This window comes from Salmo salar, chromosome 09, assembly GCF_965601325.2.
Source record: "Salmo salar chromosome 09, fSalSal1, whole genome shotgun sequence".
Lineage (NCBI taxonomy): Eukaryota > Metazoa > Chordata > Actinopteri > Salmoniformes > Salmonidae > Salmo > Salmo salar.
The window spans coordinates 132071762-132091648 of NC_138299.1; the positions used below are offsets into that span (position 1 = coordinate 132071762).

A 19887-nucleotide genomic window follows, 5' to 3' on the forward strand; every position below is an offset into this window, starting at 1 on the left:
AGGAACTGGTTTCTCTGAGCCTTAGATCAGGATTCACCTGGGGCTTTGAGGAGGAACTGGTTTCTCTGAGCCTTAGATTAGGGGTCTTCACCCAGGGCTTTGAGGAGGAACTGGTTTCTCTGAGCCTTAGATCAGGGGTCTTCACCCGGGGCTTTGAGGAGGAACTGGTTTCTCTGAGCCTTAGATCAGGGTCTTCACCCGGGGCTTTGAGGAGGAACTGGTTTCTCTGAGCCTTAGATCAGGGGTCTTCACCCGGGGCTTTGAGGAGGAACTGGTTTCTCTGAGCCTTAGATCAGGATTCACCTGGGGCTTTGAGGAGGAACTGGTTTCTCTGAGCCTTAGATCGGTGGTCTTCACCCGGGGCTTTGAGGAGGAACTGGTTTCTCTGAGCCTTAGATCAGGGGTCTTCACCCGGGGCTTTGAGGAGCAACTGGTTTCTCTGAGCCTTAGATCAGGATTCACCTGGGGCTTTGAGGAGGAACTGGTTTCTCTGAGCCTTAGATCAGTGGTCTTCACCCAGGGCTTTGAGGAGGAACTGGTTTCTCTGAGCCTTAGATCAGGGGTCTTCACCCGGGGCTTTGAGGAGGAACTGGTTTCTCTGAGCCTTAGATCAGGGTCTTCACCCGGGGCTTTGAGGAGGAACTGGTTTCTCTGAGCCTTAGATCAAGGGTCTTCACCCGGGGCTTTGAGGAGGAACTGGTTTCTCTGAGCCTTAGATCAGGGGTCTTCACCCGGGGCTTTGAGGAGGAACAGGTTTCTCTGAGCCTTAGATCAGGGGTCTTCACCCGGGGCTTTGAGGAGGAACTGGTTTCTCTGAGCCTTAGATCAGGGGTCTTCACCCGGGGCTTTGAGGAGGAACTGGTTATTCTGAGCCTTAGATCAGGGGTCTTCACCCGGGGCTTTGAGGAGGAACTGCAGGGGCTCAAATATTGACGTGGAGTAAAGTAGACAAAATATACATTTTTCAATATTTTTATGTGTATCGCTAGCAACAACAGAATAAAACAATGTTTAATTGCAGTACATACCTACAGTTAAGCAAGGCCCGAGGGGTGTGGTATATGGCCAATATACCACAGCTAAGGGCTGTTCTTAAGTACGCATTGCAGAGTGCCTGGACACAGCCCTTAGCCGTGGTATATTGGCTATATTTCACAAACCCCAGAGGTGCGTTATTGCTATTAGAAATTGTTTACCAATGTAATTAGAGCAGTAAAAATAACGATTTTGTCATACCCGTGGTATACTGTACGGTCTGATATACCCGTCTGTCAGCCAATCAGCATTCAGGGCTCAAACTACCCAGTTTATAATAGAAATTAGATGTCAGCTTTATTTCTTACCTCCTAATATTGAGGACATTACACTCACGCACCCGTGAATAGGCTACCGGTGAGGCAAGTGCCACTGGCTGCTGGTAAGTTTTCTTGATACATTTTTGCCAACACATGGCTAACCTTTGTTTAACCAGCTAAACACCTGCTCTTAATGAACATTTGTTTGGAGTTACCTTAGTAGCTAATAGGCTATTTTAGAGTGTACAATTCCTCTTGCAATGATAATGTGGGTGTAACATGGGTTGTATAAAGGGGACCAAGGTGCAGCGTGTAAAGTGCTCATATTTCCTTTTAATGATAACACTTAACCTCTCTAGGGTCGGCGGAACGAAATCGTCCCACCTACTCAACAGCCAGTTGAATCCCGTGGCGCGTTATTCAAATACCTTAGAAATGCTATTACTTCAATTTCTCAAACATATGACTATTTTACACCATTTTAAAGACAAGACTCTCGTTAATCTAACCACACTGTCCGATTTCAAAAAGGCTTTACAACGAAAGCAAAACATTAGATTATGTCAGCAGAGTACCCAGCCAGAAATAATCAGACACCCATTTTTCAAGCTAGCATATAATGTCACATAAACCCAAACCACAGCTAAATGCAGCACTAACCTTTGATGATCTTCATCAGATGACAACCCTAGGACATTATGTTATACAATACATGCATGTTTTGTTCAATCAAGTTCATATTTATATCAAAAACCAGCTTTTTACATTAGCATGTGACGTTCAGAACTAGCATACCCCCCGCAAACTTCCGGTGAATTTACTAAATTACTCACGATAAACGTTCACAAAAAACATAACAATTATTTTAAGAATTATAGATACAGAACTCCTCTATGCACTCGCTATGTCTGATTTTAAAATAGCTTTTCGGTGAAAGCACATTTTGCAATATTCTCAGTAGATAGCCCGGCATCACAGGGCTAGCTATTTAGACACCCACCAAGTTTAGCACTAACCAAAATCAGATTTACTATAAGAAAAATGTTATTACCTTTGCTGTCTTCGTCAGAATGCACTCCCAGGACTTCTACTTCAATAACAAATGTTGGTTTGGTTCAAAATAATCCATAGTTATGTTCAAATATCCTCTGTTTTGTTCGTGCGTTCAAGACACTATCTGAATGGTAAAGAAGGGTGACACGCACGACGCATTTCGTGACAAAAAAATTCTAAATATTCCATTACCGTACTTCGAAGCATGTCAACCGCTGTTTAAAATCAATTTTTATGCCATTTTTCTCGTAAAAAAGCGATAATATTCTGACCGGGAATCTGTGTTTAGGTTCAAAGACGAAAGAAAATAAAAACATGGGGTCGACTCGTGCACGCGCCTCAGCCTATTGTCCTCTGATAGAGCACTTGCCAAAAGCGCTGATGTTTTTCAGCCAGTGGCTGGAATTACATCATTCAGCTTTTTCCCGCCTTCTGAGAGCCTATGGGAGCCGTAGGAAGTGTCACGTTAGAGCAAAGATCCTCAGTCTTCAATAAACAGAGTCAAGAAGCTCAAGGAATGGTCAGAGAGGGCACTTCCTGTACAGAATCTTCTCAGGTTTTTGCCTGCCATATGAGTTCTGTTATACTCACAGACACCATTCAAACAGTTTTAGAAACTTTAGGGTGTTTTCTATCCAAAGCCAATAATTATATGCATATTCTAGTTTCTGGGCAGTAGTAATAACCAGATTAAATCGGGTACGTTTTTTTATCCGGCCATGTAAATACTGCCCCCTACCCCCAACAGGTTAATCAAAACAACAAACACGACAGCCAACAGTTCCGTCAGGTTAATAGACAAAACGGAAAACAACTACCCACAAAACCCAGGCAAAACCCAGGAAGAAAAACCCCTACTTAAATATGATCTCCAATCAGAGGTAACGAGGACCAGCTGCCTCCAATTGGAGATCAACCCCAAAAAAAACAACACAGAAATAGGAAACCTAGAACACAAACATAGAAATAGAAAACATAGAAAAACACAAAACACCCCCTGTCATGCCCTGACCTACTCTACTGTAGAAAATTACATCTTACTAGGGTCAGGACGTGACAGTGGGGAGGTCAATATTAATGAAAAAACGATCTACCAAATCTATTTTAAAATGTTGATTACTTCTTCATTCACCTGATGATAAGACAAAGAGTTTGCCAACATATGAGGTCGTTACTGGGTCGTTGGTTTTCCTGGGAGGGGGTCCCTGGGCAAGAAAAGGTTGAAGACCCCTGTCTTAGATGGTTCTCATTCCCTCCCTCTCTCCCTCCCTCTATTCTCCATGTCCCTCCCTCTCTCTCGCTCACATCTATCTCTCCCTCTCCCAGCTCCTATGTTCAAAGCCACCTTTGGCCTTCGTTTCAGGATCTGAAAAATGTCCCCTCAGAGTTACCACTATCCCAAAGACCTCTTGAATGAACAAATTGTCAAAATAGGGCAGACGCATATCCAGATTTATGTCTGATTTATTGCTGTCCTACTCCCTGAAAGCCTAGGGTTAATGAGTTAAATCTAGTGGCAAAAGGTTAACGTCCTTTAGTCCTGCCTGTGAACAAGAGTTAAGGATATGTATCCTTGCTTCACAATTGTCTAATAAACATCCATCTGTTAGAATAGCTCTTTAATCTGAACTGGTTCAATGATAGATGTGACTCCCACCTCCTCTCTAATTCAGCCCCTATCCTCCTCCTTCTCCTCCTCTCTCATTACTGCTTATATAGAGTTTAGTCTGATTAGGCTGCATCTCTCTCTTTCTCTAACTCTCTCTCCTTCAGCAGTAGGCTCCTCTGTACTTCCTCTGTAATGGGAGTTTTATACAGTGTGGCGTGGTAATAAATAACAGAGAGAGATGCATGTCCGGTCCTCAGAGCTTGGCTTATGGCCTGTTGTTGTGAGAAACATGTGCGTCCCAAATGGCACCCTATTCCCTTTATATAGTGCACTACTTTTGACCAGGACCCATTACTCACTCTAGGTAAACATCTTAATGCATACAGTAGTGTAGTGTATTTTTAAACACATTGTCCCAGTCAACCAGGGTTATTTTGCTGCCTACTCAGTGTAGAGCAGCTCAGTGGGTCGACAGACAGACAGACAGACAGACAGACAGACAGACAGACAGACAGACAGACAGACAGACAGACAGACAGACAGACAGACAGACAGACAGACAGACAGACAGACAGACAGACAGACAGACAGACAGACAGACAGACAGACAGACAGACAGACACGGGGAGAGAGAAAAGGACCCGTTGAGCATCCAGGTCCCCAGGGTGACCAAATAAGGACCGTCTGCTGTGTGAGTGGAGACAAGAGACAAGTGCACTGAGAGAGAGAGAGAATGTGTGTGTGTCTGTGTGGGAGACAAGGGCACAGAGTTGGCACTGGCACCACTCAGCTCAGCCGCCTACGTTCACTACACTCCCTCGCAGAGTTCTCCTGTCCATCACAACACAGCCCAGTAGAGTTACTTTTAACAGTACAATACCATGATCAAGGCTTCACGCTGACACACATTGGTATCAACAGTAAAGCTAGATTGACATGGGAGAATAGGTGAATGAACATATTTCATCTAATTTATTTTCCATTAACATGACTGTCCCTCCATAATTACCACAGTGTGACAATATTTACATAGATCAAGAGTCTAATCTAAAGTAACTCTGGGACTGGCAACAGAGGACATTAGCTGGGTTAGGTTTTTAGTCTGGTGTATACTTTAGAAAAAAGTGACTGGTGATTGCTTGTCCTTTGACTGGGAATGAGGAGGAACATGGGAAACCAATTTAGACAGCTAACCTGTAGCTCAGCAGATTGGCCCTGGGCGGCAGTTAAAGATTAACTGAGATGTTTTTTTTAGGGCCTCTTTGAAGTGTTCTTACTTCAACTCCTGCTTATCTTAATTACTGAAAAATAACCTTATGGAAGGAAATGGACCTCTGGCTACTTGCACCAACACACTTCAGCTGCCTAACACAAGCACCAGTGGTGCTGTAATTCTGGCTTCCCAAACCTGATGATGACTGGCTCATGTGATAAAGAATTTATTCACTGATATTCCTGAATTAAGATTGTAAAAAGTGTTTCTAACATTCTGAAGGCATTGCACAGCTTTGGATTTTGCCCTCTCCATGTTGGCTACTTTTCCTGCCCACAAGCAGGTGATCTTGAAAGTGGTTAATGTAGAGGTAAAGTGGAGGAGGGTACCTTTGAAGCCTAGCTTGAGGTGAATGTTGTCTCCAGCGTAATGTAAATGATTAGACATCATGCCACCATGTAATGTTCACAATGAGACGTATGACCGAGGCACAGGCAGACTGGTGTGGTATTGTACCTATACATGGTCTCAGGACGTCCCTATGGGTAACTGACACTGAAGACAAACTGCATTCCAAATGGCACCCCTATTCCCTTTTCAAAAGTAGAGCACTATATAGGGAATAGGGTGCTATTTGAGATGCATCCCAAAGCCTTTGCTCTTACACATCTGAGACGAGAGGAGAGGAATAGTATCAGGATAACATTAGCAACATTGTGTGAACATAGAGACGATGCCAAGCTTTCCACAGCAAGATCCTAACTTTAATCCAGCATACCCAGGAAGTTAGGAAGATGTGTCTTCTCTTAACAACATTTTAGTCGGTCTGAAGTCTCTTACAACAGCTGTGAGTGCTTATTAGCGTAGTTGTATAACTCTACAGGTTGCTGAAGGAGTTCTGGATGGAAACGAGGAGCTTGTAGCAGTTTTCCATAAAGAGCTGATGTCTGTGGTGGGAGAGGGCCAGGTGATTAAGACCAGTAGACTTCACGACTCAGAGATCACACACACTGTGATTACCTGTGGCATGGGTCTAGCTGCTCCCTCTAAGCCCTAATACAAGGTAGGGAGATCTAAACACACACACCCCTCTGTTCCAGCAGAGTAATCCAGAACACACACAGGGGGAAAAGCTCTTTTCACTCCAACAGACGTCTTACCTGCAGGAGTTATTAAAGTGGAGAGTTATTAGGCCCAACTCTACTCCTAGTATGGCCTTAACCCCTGAGAATGGACAGGCTTGGGCCAGTGGCATGGATGTACTGTAGTAGCTTGGTTTACATTAATATAGTACCAAACCATCAGCAGCTAGCGATCTCTGGGTTGTAGTTCTAGGATACCTCTGTTTTCTCTATTCTGACAGAACCCATTACCGTGGAAACAATCAGACTTTGAAGATGAGCCAGAAAATCATCATCTCCACTTTATTTAGCTCTACTTCCATCATCTCCACTTTATTTAGCTCTACTTCCATCATCTCCACTTTATTTAGCTCTACTTCCATCATCTCCACTTTATTTTGCTCTACTTTCATCATCTCCACTTTATTTAGCTCTACTTCCATCATCTCCACTTTATTTTGCTCTACTTTCATCATCTCCACTTTATTTAGCTCTACTTCCATCATCTCCACTTTATTTAGCTCTACTTTCATCATCTCCACTTTATTTAGCTCTACTTCCATCATCTCCACTTTATTTAGCTCTACTTTCATCACCTCCACTTTATTTAGCTCTACTTCCATCATCTCCACTTTATTTAGCTCTACTTTCATCATCTCCACTTTATTTAGCTCTACTTCCATCATCTCCACTTTATTTAGCTCTAGTTCCATCATCTCCACTTTATTTAGCTCTACTTTCATCATCTCCACTTTATTTAGCTCTGCTTCCATCATCTCCACTTTATTTAGCTCTACTTTCATCATCTCCACTTTATTCTCCTTCATCTTCTATGTTAGTTCAGCCATATCTTTGTCATATTCACATTCTTTTCTCTGTTCATTGGTTCATAATAAAGTCATGATGTGTTTTCTTTTTCCACACAGTCTTCTTGACAGAATCAGATCTAATGAGTTTGGTCTCCTCTCCTCCAGTTCTGTCTTTTCCTTTTGGCCGTGATGTGGTTCAGTATAGTTTACTCCATGGTTTAGGCCGTGATGTGGTTCAGTATAGTTTACTCCACGGTTTAGGCCGTGATGTGGTTCAGTATAGTTTACTCCATGGTTTAGGCCGTGATGTGGTTCAGTATAGTTTACTCCATGGTTTAGGCAGTGATGTGGTTCAGTATAGTTTACTCCATGGTTTAGGCAGTGATGTGGTTCAGTATAGTTTACTCCATGGTTTAGGCCGTGATGTGGTTCAGTATAGTTTACTCCATGGTTTAGGCCGTGATGTGGTTCAGTATAGTTTACTCCATGGTTTAGGCAGTGATGTGGTTCAGTATAGTTTACTCCATGGTTTAGGCCGTGATGTGGTTCAGTATATTTTACTCCATGGTTTAGGCAGTGATGTGGTTCAGTATAGTTTACTCCATGGTTTAGGCCGTGATGTGGTTCAGTATAGTTTACTCCATGGTTTAGGCCGTGATGTGGTTCAGTATAGTTTACTCCATGGTTTAGGCCGTGATGTGGTTCAGTATAGTTTACTCCACGGTTTAGGCCGTGATGTGGTTCAGTATAGTTTACTCCATGGTTTAGGCCGTGATGTGGTTCAGTATAGTTTACTCCATGGTTTAGGCAGTGATGTGGTTCAGTATAGTTTACTCCATGGTTTAGGCAGTGATGTGGTTCAGTATAGTTTACTCCATGGTTTAGGCCGTGATGTGGTTCAGTATAGTTTACTCCATGGTTTAGGCCGTGATGTGGTTCAGTATAGTTTACTCCATGGTTTAGGCAGTGATGTGGTTCAGTATAGTTTACTCCATGGTTTAGGCCGTGATGTGGTTCAGTATATTTTACTCCATGGTTTAGGCAGTGATGTGGTTCAGTATAGTTTACTCCATGGTTTAGGCCGTGATGTGGTTCAGTATAGTTTACTCCATGGTTTAGGCCGTGATGTGGTTCAGTATAGTTTACTCCATGGTTTAGGCAGTGATGTGGTTCAGTATAGTTTACTCCATGGTTTAGGCAGTGATGTGGTTCAGTATAGTTTACTCCATGGTTTTGGCCGTGATGTGGTTCAGTATAGTTTACTCCATGGTTTAGGCCGTGATGTGGTTCAGTATAGTTTACTCCATGGTTTAGGCAGTGATGTGGTTCAGTATAGTTTACTCCATGGTTTAGGCCGTGATGTGGTTCAGTATAGTTTACTTCATGGTTTAGGCCGTGATGTGGTTCAGTATAGTTTACTCCATGGTTTAGGCAGTGATGTGGTTCAGTATAGTTTACTCCATGGTTTAGGCAGTGATGTGGTTCAGTATAGTTTACTCCATGGTTTAGGCCGTGATGTGGTTCAGTATAGTTTACTCCATGGTTTAGGCAGTGATGTGGTTCAGTATAGTTTACTCCATGGTTTAGGCAGTGATGTGGTTCAGTATAGTTTACTCCATGGTTTAGGCAGTGATGTGGTTCAGTATAGTTTACTCCATGGTTTAGGCAGTGATGTGGTTCAGTATAGTTTACTCCATGGTTTAGGCAGTGATGTGGTTCAGTATAGTTTACTCCATGGTTTAGGCCGTGATGTGGTTCAGTATAGTTTACTCCATGGTTTAGGCAGTGATGTGGTTCAGTATAGTTTACTCCATGGTTTAGGCAGTGATGTGGTTCAGTATAGTTTACTCCATGGTTTAGGCCGTGATGTGGTTCAGCATAGTTTACTCCATGGTTTAGGCTGTGATGTGGTTCAGTATATTTTACTCCATGGTTTAGGCCGTGATGTGGTTCAGCATAGTTTACTCCATGGTTTAGGGCGTGATGTGGTTCAGTATAGTTTACTCCATGGTTTAGGCCGTGATGTGGTTCAGTATAGTTTACTCCATGGTTTAGGCCGTGATGTGGTTCAGTATAGTTTACTCCATGGTTTAGGCCGTGATGTGGTTCAGTACAGTTTACTCCATGGTTTAAGCCGTGATGTGGTTCAGTATATTTTACTCCATGGTTTAGGCCGTGATGTGGTTCAGCATAGTTTACTCCATGGTTTAGGCCGTGATGTGGTTCAGTATAGTTTACTCCATGGTTTAGGCCGTGATGTGGTTCAGTATATTTTACTCCATGGTTTAGGCCGTGATGTGGTTCAGCATAGTTTACTCCATGGTTTAGGGCGTGATGTGGTTCAGTATAGTTTACTCTATGGTTTAGGCAGTGATGTGGTTCAGTATAGTTTACTCCATGGTTTAGGGCGTGATGTGGTTCAGCATAGTTTACTCCATGGTTTAGGCAGTGATGTGGTTCAGTATAGTTTACTCCATGGTTTAGGCAGTGATGTGGTTCAGTATAGTTTACTCCATGGTTTAGGCAGTGATGTGGTTCAGCATATTTTACTCCATGGTTTAGGCAGTGATGTGGTTCAGTATAGTTTACTCCATGGTTTAGGCAGGGATGTGGTTCAGTATAGTTTACTCCATGGTTTAGGCAGTGATGTGGTTCAGCATAGTTTACTCCATGGTTTAGGCAGTGATGTGGTTCAGCATAGTTTACTCCATGGTTTAGGCAGGGATGTGGTTCAGTATAGTTTACTCCATGGTTTAGGCCGTGATGTGGTTCAGTATAGTTTACTCCACGGTTTAGGCAGTGATGTGGTTCAGTATAGTTTACTCCACGGTTTAGGCCGTGATGTGGTTCAGTATAGTTTACTCCACGGTTTAGGCCGTGATGTGGTTCAGTATAGTTTACTCCATGGTTTAGGGCGTGATGTGGTTCAGCATAGTTTACTCCATGGTTTAGGGCGTGATGTGGTTCAGCATAGTTTACTCCATGGTTTAGGCAGGGATGTGGTTCAGTATAGTTTACTCCATGGTTTAGGCCGTGATGTGGTTCAGTATAGTTTACTCCATGGTTTAGGCAGTGATGTGGTTCAGTATAGTTTACTCCATGGTTTAGGCCGTGATGTGGTTCAGTATAGTTTACTCCATGGTTTAGGCAGTGATGTGGTTCAGTATAGTGTACTCCATGGTTTAGGCCGTGATGTGGTTCAGTATAGTTTACTCCATGGTTTAGGCCGTGATGTGGTTCAGTACAGTTTACTCCATGGTTTAGGCAGTGATGTGGTTCAGTATAGTTTACTCCATGGTTTAGGCCGTGATGTGGTTCAGTATAGTTTACTCCATGGTTTAGGCCGTGATGTGGTTCAGTATAGTTTACTCCATGGTTTAGGCCGTGATGTGGTTCAGTATAGTTTACTCCATGGTTTAGGCCGTGATGTGGTTCAGTATAGTTTACTCCATGGTTTAGGCCGTGATGTGGTTCAGTATAGTTTACTCCATGGTTTAGGCAGTGATGTGGTTCAGTATAGTTTACTCCATGGTTTAGGCAGTGATGTCTGAGTTGGTTCATGATAAAGTCATGAGGTGTTTTCTTCCACAGAGTCTCCTTGACAGATTCAGGATGAGTTAATAAGTGTCTGAGTTTAGTTGTGAACGAAAAACAACCATTTCTAAGTTCTTCTTCGTCTTCTGAGCTCTACTGTGTGTTTGCTCTGCTGGCCCTGGTATGACCCAGTGTTGTTCCTCGTCTGGTGTCACATGTTTTAAGTCCTATTAAAGTCCAGGTAAGGGAATGTGTGGTGGTGTTAGTCTATCAGATCATATGAAACAGCAATGAACAGGTGCAGTATAGGCCACGGTTCCACTCACTCACCATGCTACATGCCCTTCTATACACACACACACACACACACACACACACACACACACACACACACACACACACACACACACACACACACACACACACACACACACACACACACACACACAATAAAACAGTAACACCCTTGTGAATGTGCAGGTCTCACCCTCTCTTGAAAGAGAAAAAGCTACATAGCAGTGGTCGACTGGACATGACAGATTTACTGACCATGACAACTGGGGGAAGGGTTGTCAGGGGGAAGGGCAGAATGAAGGAGAGGAGAGAGGGGACTGGGGGGTTAAGGCCTCAGAACAATATGTGTCCCAAATGGCACCCCATTCCCTATATAGTGGACTACTTTTGACTGGGGGCACATAGGGCTTTCTGTTTTAACTGGTAATTCATTGCACCCACCTGGTGTCCCAGGTCTAATTTAGAACCTGATTAGAGGGAAACCAAATGAAAAAAAGCAGTGGAAGTGGCTTCGAAGTCCGTATTAGAATTTGATGTATATAGGCAATGAGAAGCCATTTGGGACTCAGATTCAGACCCGCCATGTAGGTTCTCTTTCACTCTTTCACTCCTCCCACCTCACATCTGCCAGCTGTCCAGCTGTACTGTAGAAACACATGGGTCTGTCTCCCTCCTCTACCTTCATCCCTCCATTCTCTTTTCTCTCTTCATCCTTCCATCTCCCTCCTCTCCCTTCAACCCTCCATCTCCCTCCTCTCTCTTCATTCCTCACTCTCCCTCATCTCCCTTCAATTCTCCATCTCCCTCCTCTCACATCATCTCTCTATCTCCCTCCTCTCCCTTCAATCCTCAATCTCCCTCCTCTCCCTTCATTTCTCCATCTCCCTCCTCTCCAATCCTCTCTTAATTTCCCTCCTCTCCCATCATCTCTCCATCTCCCTCCTCTTCCTTCAATCCTCCATCTCCCTCCTCTCCCAACATCTCTCCATCTCCCTCCTCCCATAATCTCTCCATCTCCCTCCTCTCCCTTCATCTCTTCATCTCCCTCCTGTCCTTTCATTCCCGTCATCCCTCATTTCACACTGTTTAGGCTGAGGGGCTTGGAGCCACTGTTATAAACCTGCTGTTAATGCCAATAGAATGTGTGCTTGCATGCGTGAGTGTGTAAGCGTCTACAAGCTATGACTTGTCATTGTGTGGTGTGTGTGTGTGTGTGTGTGTGTGTGTGTGTGTGTGTGTGTGTGTGTGTGTGTGTGTGTGTGTGTGTGTGTGTGTGTGTGTGTGTGTGTGTGTGTGTGTTTGATGTCTGTGTGTGGTGTTGCTCTCTCTGTGGTCAGTATGGTAACAGGCAGTGCTGCCCTCCAGGAATACAGAGCTTTGAATTCCACTTCAAACAGGACTGATAAAACAACCCTGACACACACACACACACACACACACACACACACACACACACACACACACACACACACACACACACACACACACACACAGAGTCTAACCTTTATCTCTTAATTACTATGAAGCCAATTAGACCTTCTACTTTATACTTCCTCCTCTGCACTGATAACTCCCACTGAATATACTGACAGGGAGGCTGTGTGTGTGTGTGTTTGCTCGTTCTTGTGTGTGTGCACGTGTGCATGCGCGTGTGTTTGTGCTGATACATATGCCTCCCACCAAATATAGGCAGGGAGTCTAGCTGTCCTACAGGTACCCATAATACCACCATGAAATTACTCGAATGAAAAGATTTTGAGATAGGAACATGTCCTGAAAACAAACAGCTTTTCCATTATAAATGTTTTGAAGTGCAAATAATGTGTTCAGAAGCTTAACTGCTTCTGGTGCCTTTGCTGAATGAATTCCCTCTCATGTCGATCTTCGTTTTTGTTGTTGTTGACTGTTGTTGTTTACAAAGACAAACATCCACACAGAACGACACTAGCACTTGATGTAATGTAATTTGTCAATAAATATAAAGGATTTAAAATGTGTGTGTGTGTTTCCTGTACTCACTGTACTGTCACTTTGGATGAAAGTGTCTGTTAGGTGGCACATAAGACACATTATGAAGTGATCGTTTCTGAGGGTGCTGATCATTAAGTTCTGTGTGTGTTTAGGAGGCAACAGGCTGAAGAACCAGGTGTTCAGGCTGAACTGGGCCTGGGTCTCCCTGGAGAAGGAGTACTATGTGGTGGACGAGGAGGCCAAGTACCTGGAGGTGGTCCTCAAACGACGAGGATACCTGGGAGAGACGTCCTTCGTCAGTAAGTCAAACTACCTTCTAATTATACTCATCATTATGCACATTGTCTGTGTCCCGAATGGCACTCTATTCTCATCAGAGTCAGGACATCCATAGACATCCTCAGGACATCCTTGGCTCTATCCCTCCAGGGAAGCTCCACAGCTTTTCAGCCTGTCATGTTCATGTAGCGGATGGCTGAGTTAGCATGGCCCAGTGACATCACCTGCCTCTATATCTAAGAGCCAACTGTCACTCGTGGTCCAATCACTCCTTGTCCAATTTTCACATTTTCTAAAGGAAAGGGATGTTAATGGATGTCCTGACAAAAGTAGTGCACTCTATATGCCATTTGGGACATAGCCTTGGAGATCAAATAGAAAGGTGCCATTTGGGACGCACAAGAAGAATAACGGAGGGCCAATCTCTTGACTCAGAGAGAGCAGGGGAGGGACAGAAAACTTCAGGGTCATACAGGTCACAACCTTTCACCCCTGACTCCTCTCCTCAGGGCGGGATTTGTTATTTTAGCCAATCAGACAGGACGACCCTCCTGGGGATAGCAAGGGCTCATGGGAGAGGTTACGCAGAGTTGGTGGTGGTCAGAAAGACGCCCGCTGTCGCCGAGTTAGACGCCTCTCTCTGTGAACATTCCTTACATTTTACTGTCCTGGACTCAATAGGGAGTAAACACAGTGCAACAAAAGATGGGACAGTAAACCTTAGTTTTATATCACAAGGTTTATACACTGGGTTTATAACAACAGTAAACCTTAGTTTTATAACACAAAGTTTATACACAGGGTTTATAACAACAGTAAACCTTAGTTTTATAACACAAAGTTTATACACAGGGTTTATAACAACAGTAAACCTTAGTTTATAACACAAAGTTTATACACAGGGTTTATAACAAAGGTTTTATGGCTGACTACTACTGGCACCACTGGTATTGTTTTCATTGTTTTTGTCCGGAATCGCTATATGTTCGGGATGTCAATAAAGTTATGCTAGTTTGAATAGCTGAAATTTGAGGTCGGGTGTGTTGAGTTGTACCCAGCTGTGTCTCCCTGTGTATCTGCTAGCTTTGAGGCTGTGGTGTGTTACGTTGTCCCTGTGTGCTTCCCAAATGGCCCGAAATATTCTCTATATAGTGCACTACTTTTGACCAGGGCCCATTGTTGGCCACAGGGCTCTGGTCTAATGTACAGCACTATATATGGAATAGAGTACCAATTGGGAAGCAGCCCTGTGCCTCTGCTAGCTAATGATCTCGCTCTCCCTCAGTGGGTATGCAGATAATATGCACATAATACGCAGATGATATGCAAATAATATAACCATTAGACTATCTCAAGGGTCTGCCCTCTTCAAGAGACAATTAATGTAAAGGAACTAATGAAGTATTTTTTTCTTGAAGAACACAAAGAAGAGGGTTATATCACCCTTTTAATGGGTTAACTGATTAGCATTTCTGATAAATAAGATAAATAACTACATTTCATACTGTGGAAACTTCTGAAGCTGTTTTTAAAAGATATTAAAAAAGACTTCTACGATACTCCCCTAAATGTGATAGTATTTGAGAGTATATTGATATATTTCTCAGGTGAACATCATTGCATCAGTGAAAGGTTTTGTCTCTCCATGCTTATACGAGGTTAGGCAGAACAGAACAGGGGAAATTGGGAGTGCATCCCAAATGGCACCCTATTCCCTACATAGTGCACTACTTTTAACCAGAGACCTATGGTAGAACACTATATAGGGAATAGGGTGCATTTAGGAGCACCTCCAGAAGCACACACAGCACACTGGCATTGTTTTCTGCTCCTCAATGTGTTTAATGGATCTCAAACTTTAAAGGATGGAGGGAGACAGAAAGAGAAAGCCAAACCTTCAGATGAAGCAGGCTCACAGGGTTCAGATCAGTCTGACAGACCCACTACCCATCTGCCTGGGTGCTGATCTCAGGCCAGTGCTTCACACAGAGAGGAGGCAGAGGTTATCTGCTCCATCCCAGCCCTGATGACAAGACCTAGGATGCGTCTGAAATGGCACCCTATTCCTTATATAGTGCACTACTTTTAACTGGTCGCCTGGTTCTTTTATTGGACGTTGTGAGGCGTTCGGTAGCGTTGTGTGCATCACGGGAGGTGCTAATCTGGCAGCTATGTAGAGCTAGCCTGCTGCTATATAGGCTAAAGCAAAAATGTCAGCCTAGAGCTGCTGATGGGATCAGGGCGCTGTTGTCCTCCTTCTGTTGTGTGAGAGAAAGAGCCTGCTTCCCAAATAGCATCCTATTCTCTATATAGTACACAACTTTTGGGCTCTGGTAAAAAAGTAGTGAACTATGTTGGGGATAGGGTCTCATTTGGGATTCAGTCAGAGTTAGGGAGCCAACTGTGCTCCTTCCTTCCCACTTCTCTGCTCTTTGAAGACAGGTGATATATATCAAATCAAAATCAAATAACATTTTATTGGTCACATACACATATTTAGCAGATGTCATTGCGGGTGTAGTGAAATTCTTGTGTTCCTAGCTCCAACAGTGCAGTAGTATCTAACAATTCACAACAATACACACAAATCTGAAGTAAAAGAATGCAGTTAAGAAATCTATAAATATTAGGATGAGCAATGTTGGAGTGGTATTGACTAAAATACAATAGAATATAATACAGTATACAGTGAGGGGGAAAAAGTATTTGATCCCCTGCTGATTTTGTACGTTTGCCCGCTGACAAAGAAATGATCAGTCTATAATTTTAATGGTAGGTTTATCAGAACAGTGAGAGACAGAATAACAACAAAAAAATCCAGAAAAACGCATGTCAAAAATGTTATAAATTGATTTGCAATTTAATGAGGGAAATAAGTATTTGACCCCCTCTCAATCAGAAAGATTTCTGTCTCCCAGGTGTCTTTTATACAGGTAACGAGCTGAGATTAGGAGCACACTCTTAAAGGGAGTGCTCCTAATCTAAGCTTGTTACCTGTATAAAAGACACCTGTCCACAGAAGCAATCAATCAATCAGATTCCAAACTCTCCACCATGGCCAAGACCAAAGAGCTCTCCAAGGATGTCAGGGACAAGATTGTAGACCTACACAAGGCTGGAATGGGCTACAAGACCATCGCCAAGCAGCTTGGTGAGAAGGTGACAACATCGGCCTGGGGCTCCATGCAAGATCTCACCTCGTGGAGTTGCAATGATCATGAGAACGGTGAGGAATCAGCCCAGAACTACACGGGAGGATCTTGTCAATGATCTCAAGGCAGGTGGGACCATAGTCACCAAGAAAACAATTGGTAACACATACGCCGTGAAGGACTGAAATCCTGCAGCGCCCGCAAGGTCCCCCTGCTCAAGAAAGCACATATACATGCCCGTCTGAAGATTGCCAATGAACATCTGAATGATTCAGAGGACAACCAGGTGAAAGCGTTGTGGTCAGATGAGACCAAAATGGAGCTCTTTGGCATCAACTCAACTCACCGTCTTTGGAGGACGTTGGCATTGAAAATGGGTTGTGGATGGGTATTCCAGCATGACAATGACCCAAAACACACGGCCAAGGCAACAAAGGAGTGGCTCAAGAAGAAGCACATTAAGGTCCTGGAGTGGCCTAGCCAGTCTCTAAGCCTCTAAGGTGCAGGGTTGAGTAACCGGATGGTAGCCAGCTAGTAATGGCTATTAAACAGTCTAATGGCCTTGAGATAGAAGCTGTTTTTCAGTCTCTCGGATCCAGCTTTGATGCATCTGTACTGACCTCGCTTTCTGGATGGTAGCGGGGTGAACAGGCCATGGCCCAGGGGTTGTTGTCCTTGATGATCTTTTTGGCCTTCCTGTGACATCGGGTGCTGTAGGTGTCCTGGAGGGCAGGCAGTGTGCCCCCGGGGATGCATTGGGCAGACCGCACCACCCTCTGGAGAGCCCTGCGGTTGCGGGCAGTGCAGTTGCCGTACCAGGCGGTGATACAGCCCGACAGGATGCTCTCAATTGTGCAACTGTAAATGTTTGTGAGGGTCTTAGGGGCAACGCCAAATGTCTTCAACCTCCTGAGGTTTTAATAGTCACAGTGGGAACAACATCTGCTATACACTTCCTGATGAACTCAGTCACCGTGTCAGTGTATACATATCCCAGTACCCGAATTCAAAACAATCTTGAAGCATGGATTCCGATTAGTCAGACCAGCGTTGAATAGACCTTAGCACGGGTACTTCCTGTTTGGGTTTCTGCCTATTGGAAGGGAGGAGCAAAATGGAGTCATGATCTTATTTGCCGAAGGGAGAGCGGGTGAGGGCCTTGTAGGCATCCCCGAAGTTGGAGTAGCAGTCGAGTGTACTACAGTCAATCTGTTGATAGAACTTCGGTATCGTTTTCCTCAAATTTGCTTTGTTAAAATCCCCAGCTACAATAAATGCGGTCTCATGATATGTGGTTTCCAGTTTGCACAAACTCCAGGGCCGTCGTGCTACCGGCTTGAGGGGGAATATACACGGCTGTGACTATAACCGGAGAGAATTATCTTGGGAGGTAATATGGTCAGCATTTGATTGTAAGGTATTCTAGGTCGGGTGAACAAAAGGACTTGAGTTTCTGTATGTTATCACAATCACACTATGAGTAGTTAATCATGAAAAATACAACCCCGTCTTTCTTCTTCCCGGAGAGTTTTTTATTCCTGTCTGCGGGATGTACTGAGAACCCAGCAGGCTGTATGGACGCGGACAGTATATCCGGAGAGAGCCATGATTCCGTGAAACAGAGTATGTTACAGTCCCTGATGTCTCTCTGGAAGGAGATCCTCGCCCTGAGCTCATCTACTTTATTGTCCAGAGACTGAACATTAGTGAGTAATATACTCGGAAGTGGTGGATGGTGTGCACGCTTCCAGAGTCAGACTAGAAGTCCTCTCCAAATACCTCTTCTCCACCGGCAGCATCTTGGAGCAGCCTCTGGGATAAGTTCAATTGTCCTGGGGGGTACGAACAAAGGATCCAATTCGGGAAAGTCGTATTCCTGTTTGTAATGCTGGTGAGTTACCGTCGCTCTGATATACAAAAGTTATTTCCGGCTGTATGTAATAACACAAAAAACTTTCTGGGCTAATAATGTAAGAAATAACACACAAAAAAACAAAATACTGCAAAGTTGCTTAGGAGCTAGAAGCAGAGCTGCCATGTCTGTCGGTGCCATCTTGCCAGATGTATCCTGGCTCTGTTGAGCTCATCCATGTTATCTATGAACACATGTCAGCAAGAACTGTAGGAGCCCTATGAACACTTACAGGGCCCATTTCCCTTCTCGATGCAGGCGTATCAAAGCTCACTTTCCCCTTCATTTCTTCAAAGAATGAAATGGTAATTTTGGTCCAAAACCCCAATTCATACATTTCTGCCTCCATCTGTGCACTGTTGAAAGTCTTTACTGTTGTCTTTTCTCTTCCTCACTTGAATCTCTTTCTCTATTTCTCTCTCTCTCTCTCTCTCTCTCTCTCTCTCTCTCTCTCTCTCTCTCTTTCTTTCTCTTGCTCTTTTATCTTGTCTCTCTTCTCACTCTTGCTCTTCTCTCTCTTTCTCTCTGTCTCTGTTCAGAGGAAGTGTGGAAAGTATCTGCTTCTTCTTTTGTTATTATTATTTATTTATTTCTATTTTTGTTGGTCTAGCTCAGCCATGGGGTCTGCTTGGCTGCTATCATCTATTTACTGGGGACCTCCTGCTGGGAGCTAGCGCAGAGAGCGTGTGTGTGTAGCTAGCTGAACAGCAGGAGGCCTGCCATCGTCACCAGCCCTGTGACAGCAGGTCTGATCAAACAACACTGGCACAAACTATCACCAGCCAGCTGGGCAGGCTAGACTCAGTAGGCTGGGCAGTAACAACAATGTCAATCTACCAATACTTCTACACTACCTGCATAGACAACCTTGTTTTAAGTTGATTCTGCTTTACCCACAATATAGCTTAATTGTGTCAAGGTAATCTATCTTGAAAGGAAGCAAACTATCTTCGAATGTGGCATGATAGGTAATTGACCTTGGAAAGATTGGCATATATTACAGTGTCCTCTGTGTTCAGTCAGACCACTAGGGACCAGATTGAGTGACAGCAGAGGGAACCGGCTCTGCTGTCAAGACATCCTGATTACCATTCTGTGATTACCCTACTCCCTCCTCCTGGTCCACGTCAGGGCCATCTGCTAGCTGACACATCACAACTTCATCTAAATCAAATCAAATCAAATGTATTTATATAGCCCTTCTTACATCAGCTGATATATCAAAGTGCTGTACAGAAACCCAGCCTAAAACCCCAAACAGCAAGCAATGCAGGTGTAGAAGCACGGTGGCTAGGAAAAACTCCCTAGAAAGGCCAAAACCTAGGAAGAAACCTAGAGAGGAACCAGGCTCTGAGGGGTGGCCAGTCCTCTTCTGGCTGTGCCGGGGTGGAGATTATAACAGAACATGGCCAAGATGTTCAAATGTTCATAAATGACCAGCATGGTCAAATAATAATAATCATAGTAGTTGTCGAGGGTGCAATAAGTCAGCAACTCAAGAGTAAGTGTCAGTTGGCTTTTTCATAGCTGATCTTTGAAAGTATCTCTACCGCTCCTGCTGTCTCTAGAGAGTTGAAAACAGCAGGTCTGGGACAGGTAGCACGTCCGGTGAACAGGTCAGGGTTCCAGCAGGTCTGGGACAGCA

The 19887-nt window shown here is 43.9% G+C and overlaps 1 protein-coding gene across 1 annotated transcript in view; it reads left to right on the forward strand.

The window, feature by feature from the left end:
* Nucleotides 1-19887, forward strand: part of LOC106612873 (FRAS1-related extracellular matrix protein 2) — a 114058-nt gene that overhangs the window by 43668 nt on the left and 50503 nt on the right. Inside the window, exon 5 of the mRNA XM_014214479.3 lies at nt 13052-13198. Within this exon, the coding sequence (XP_014069954.2) occupies nt 13052-13198 (147 nt within the window). The remainder of the gene's footprint in view (nt 1-13051; nt 13199-19887) is intronic.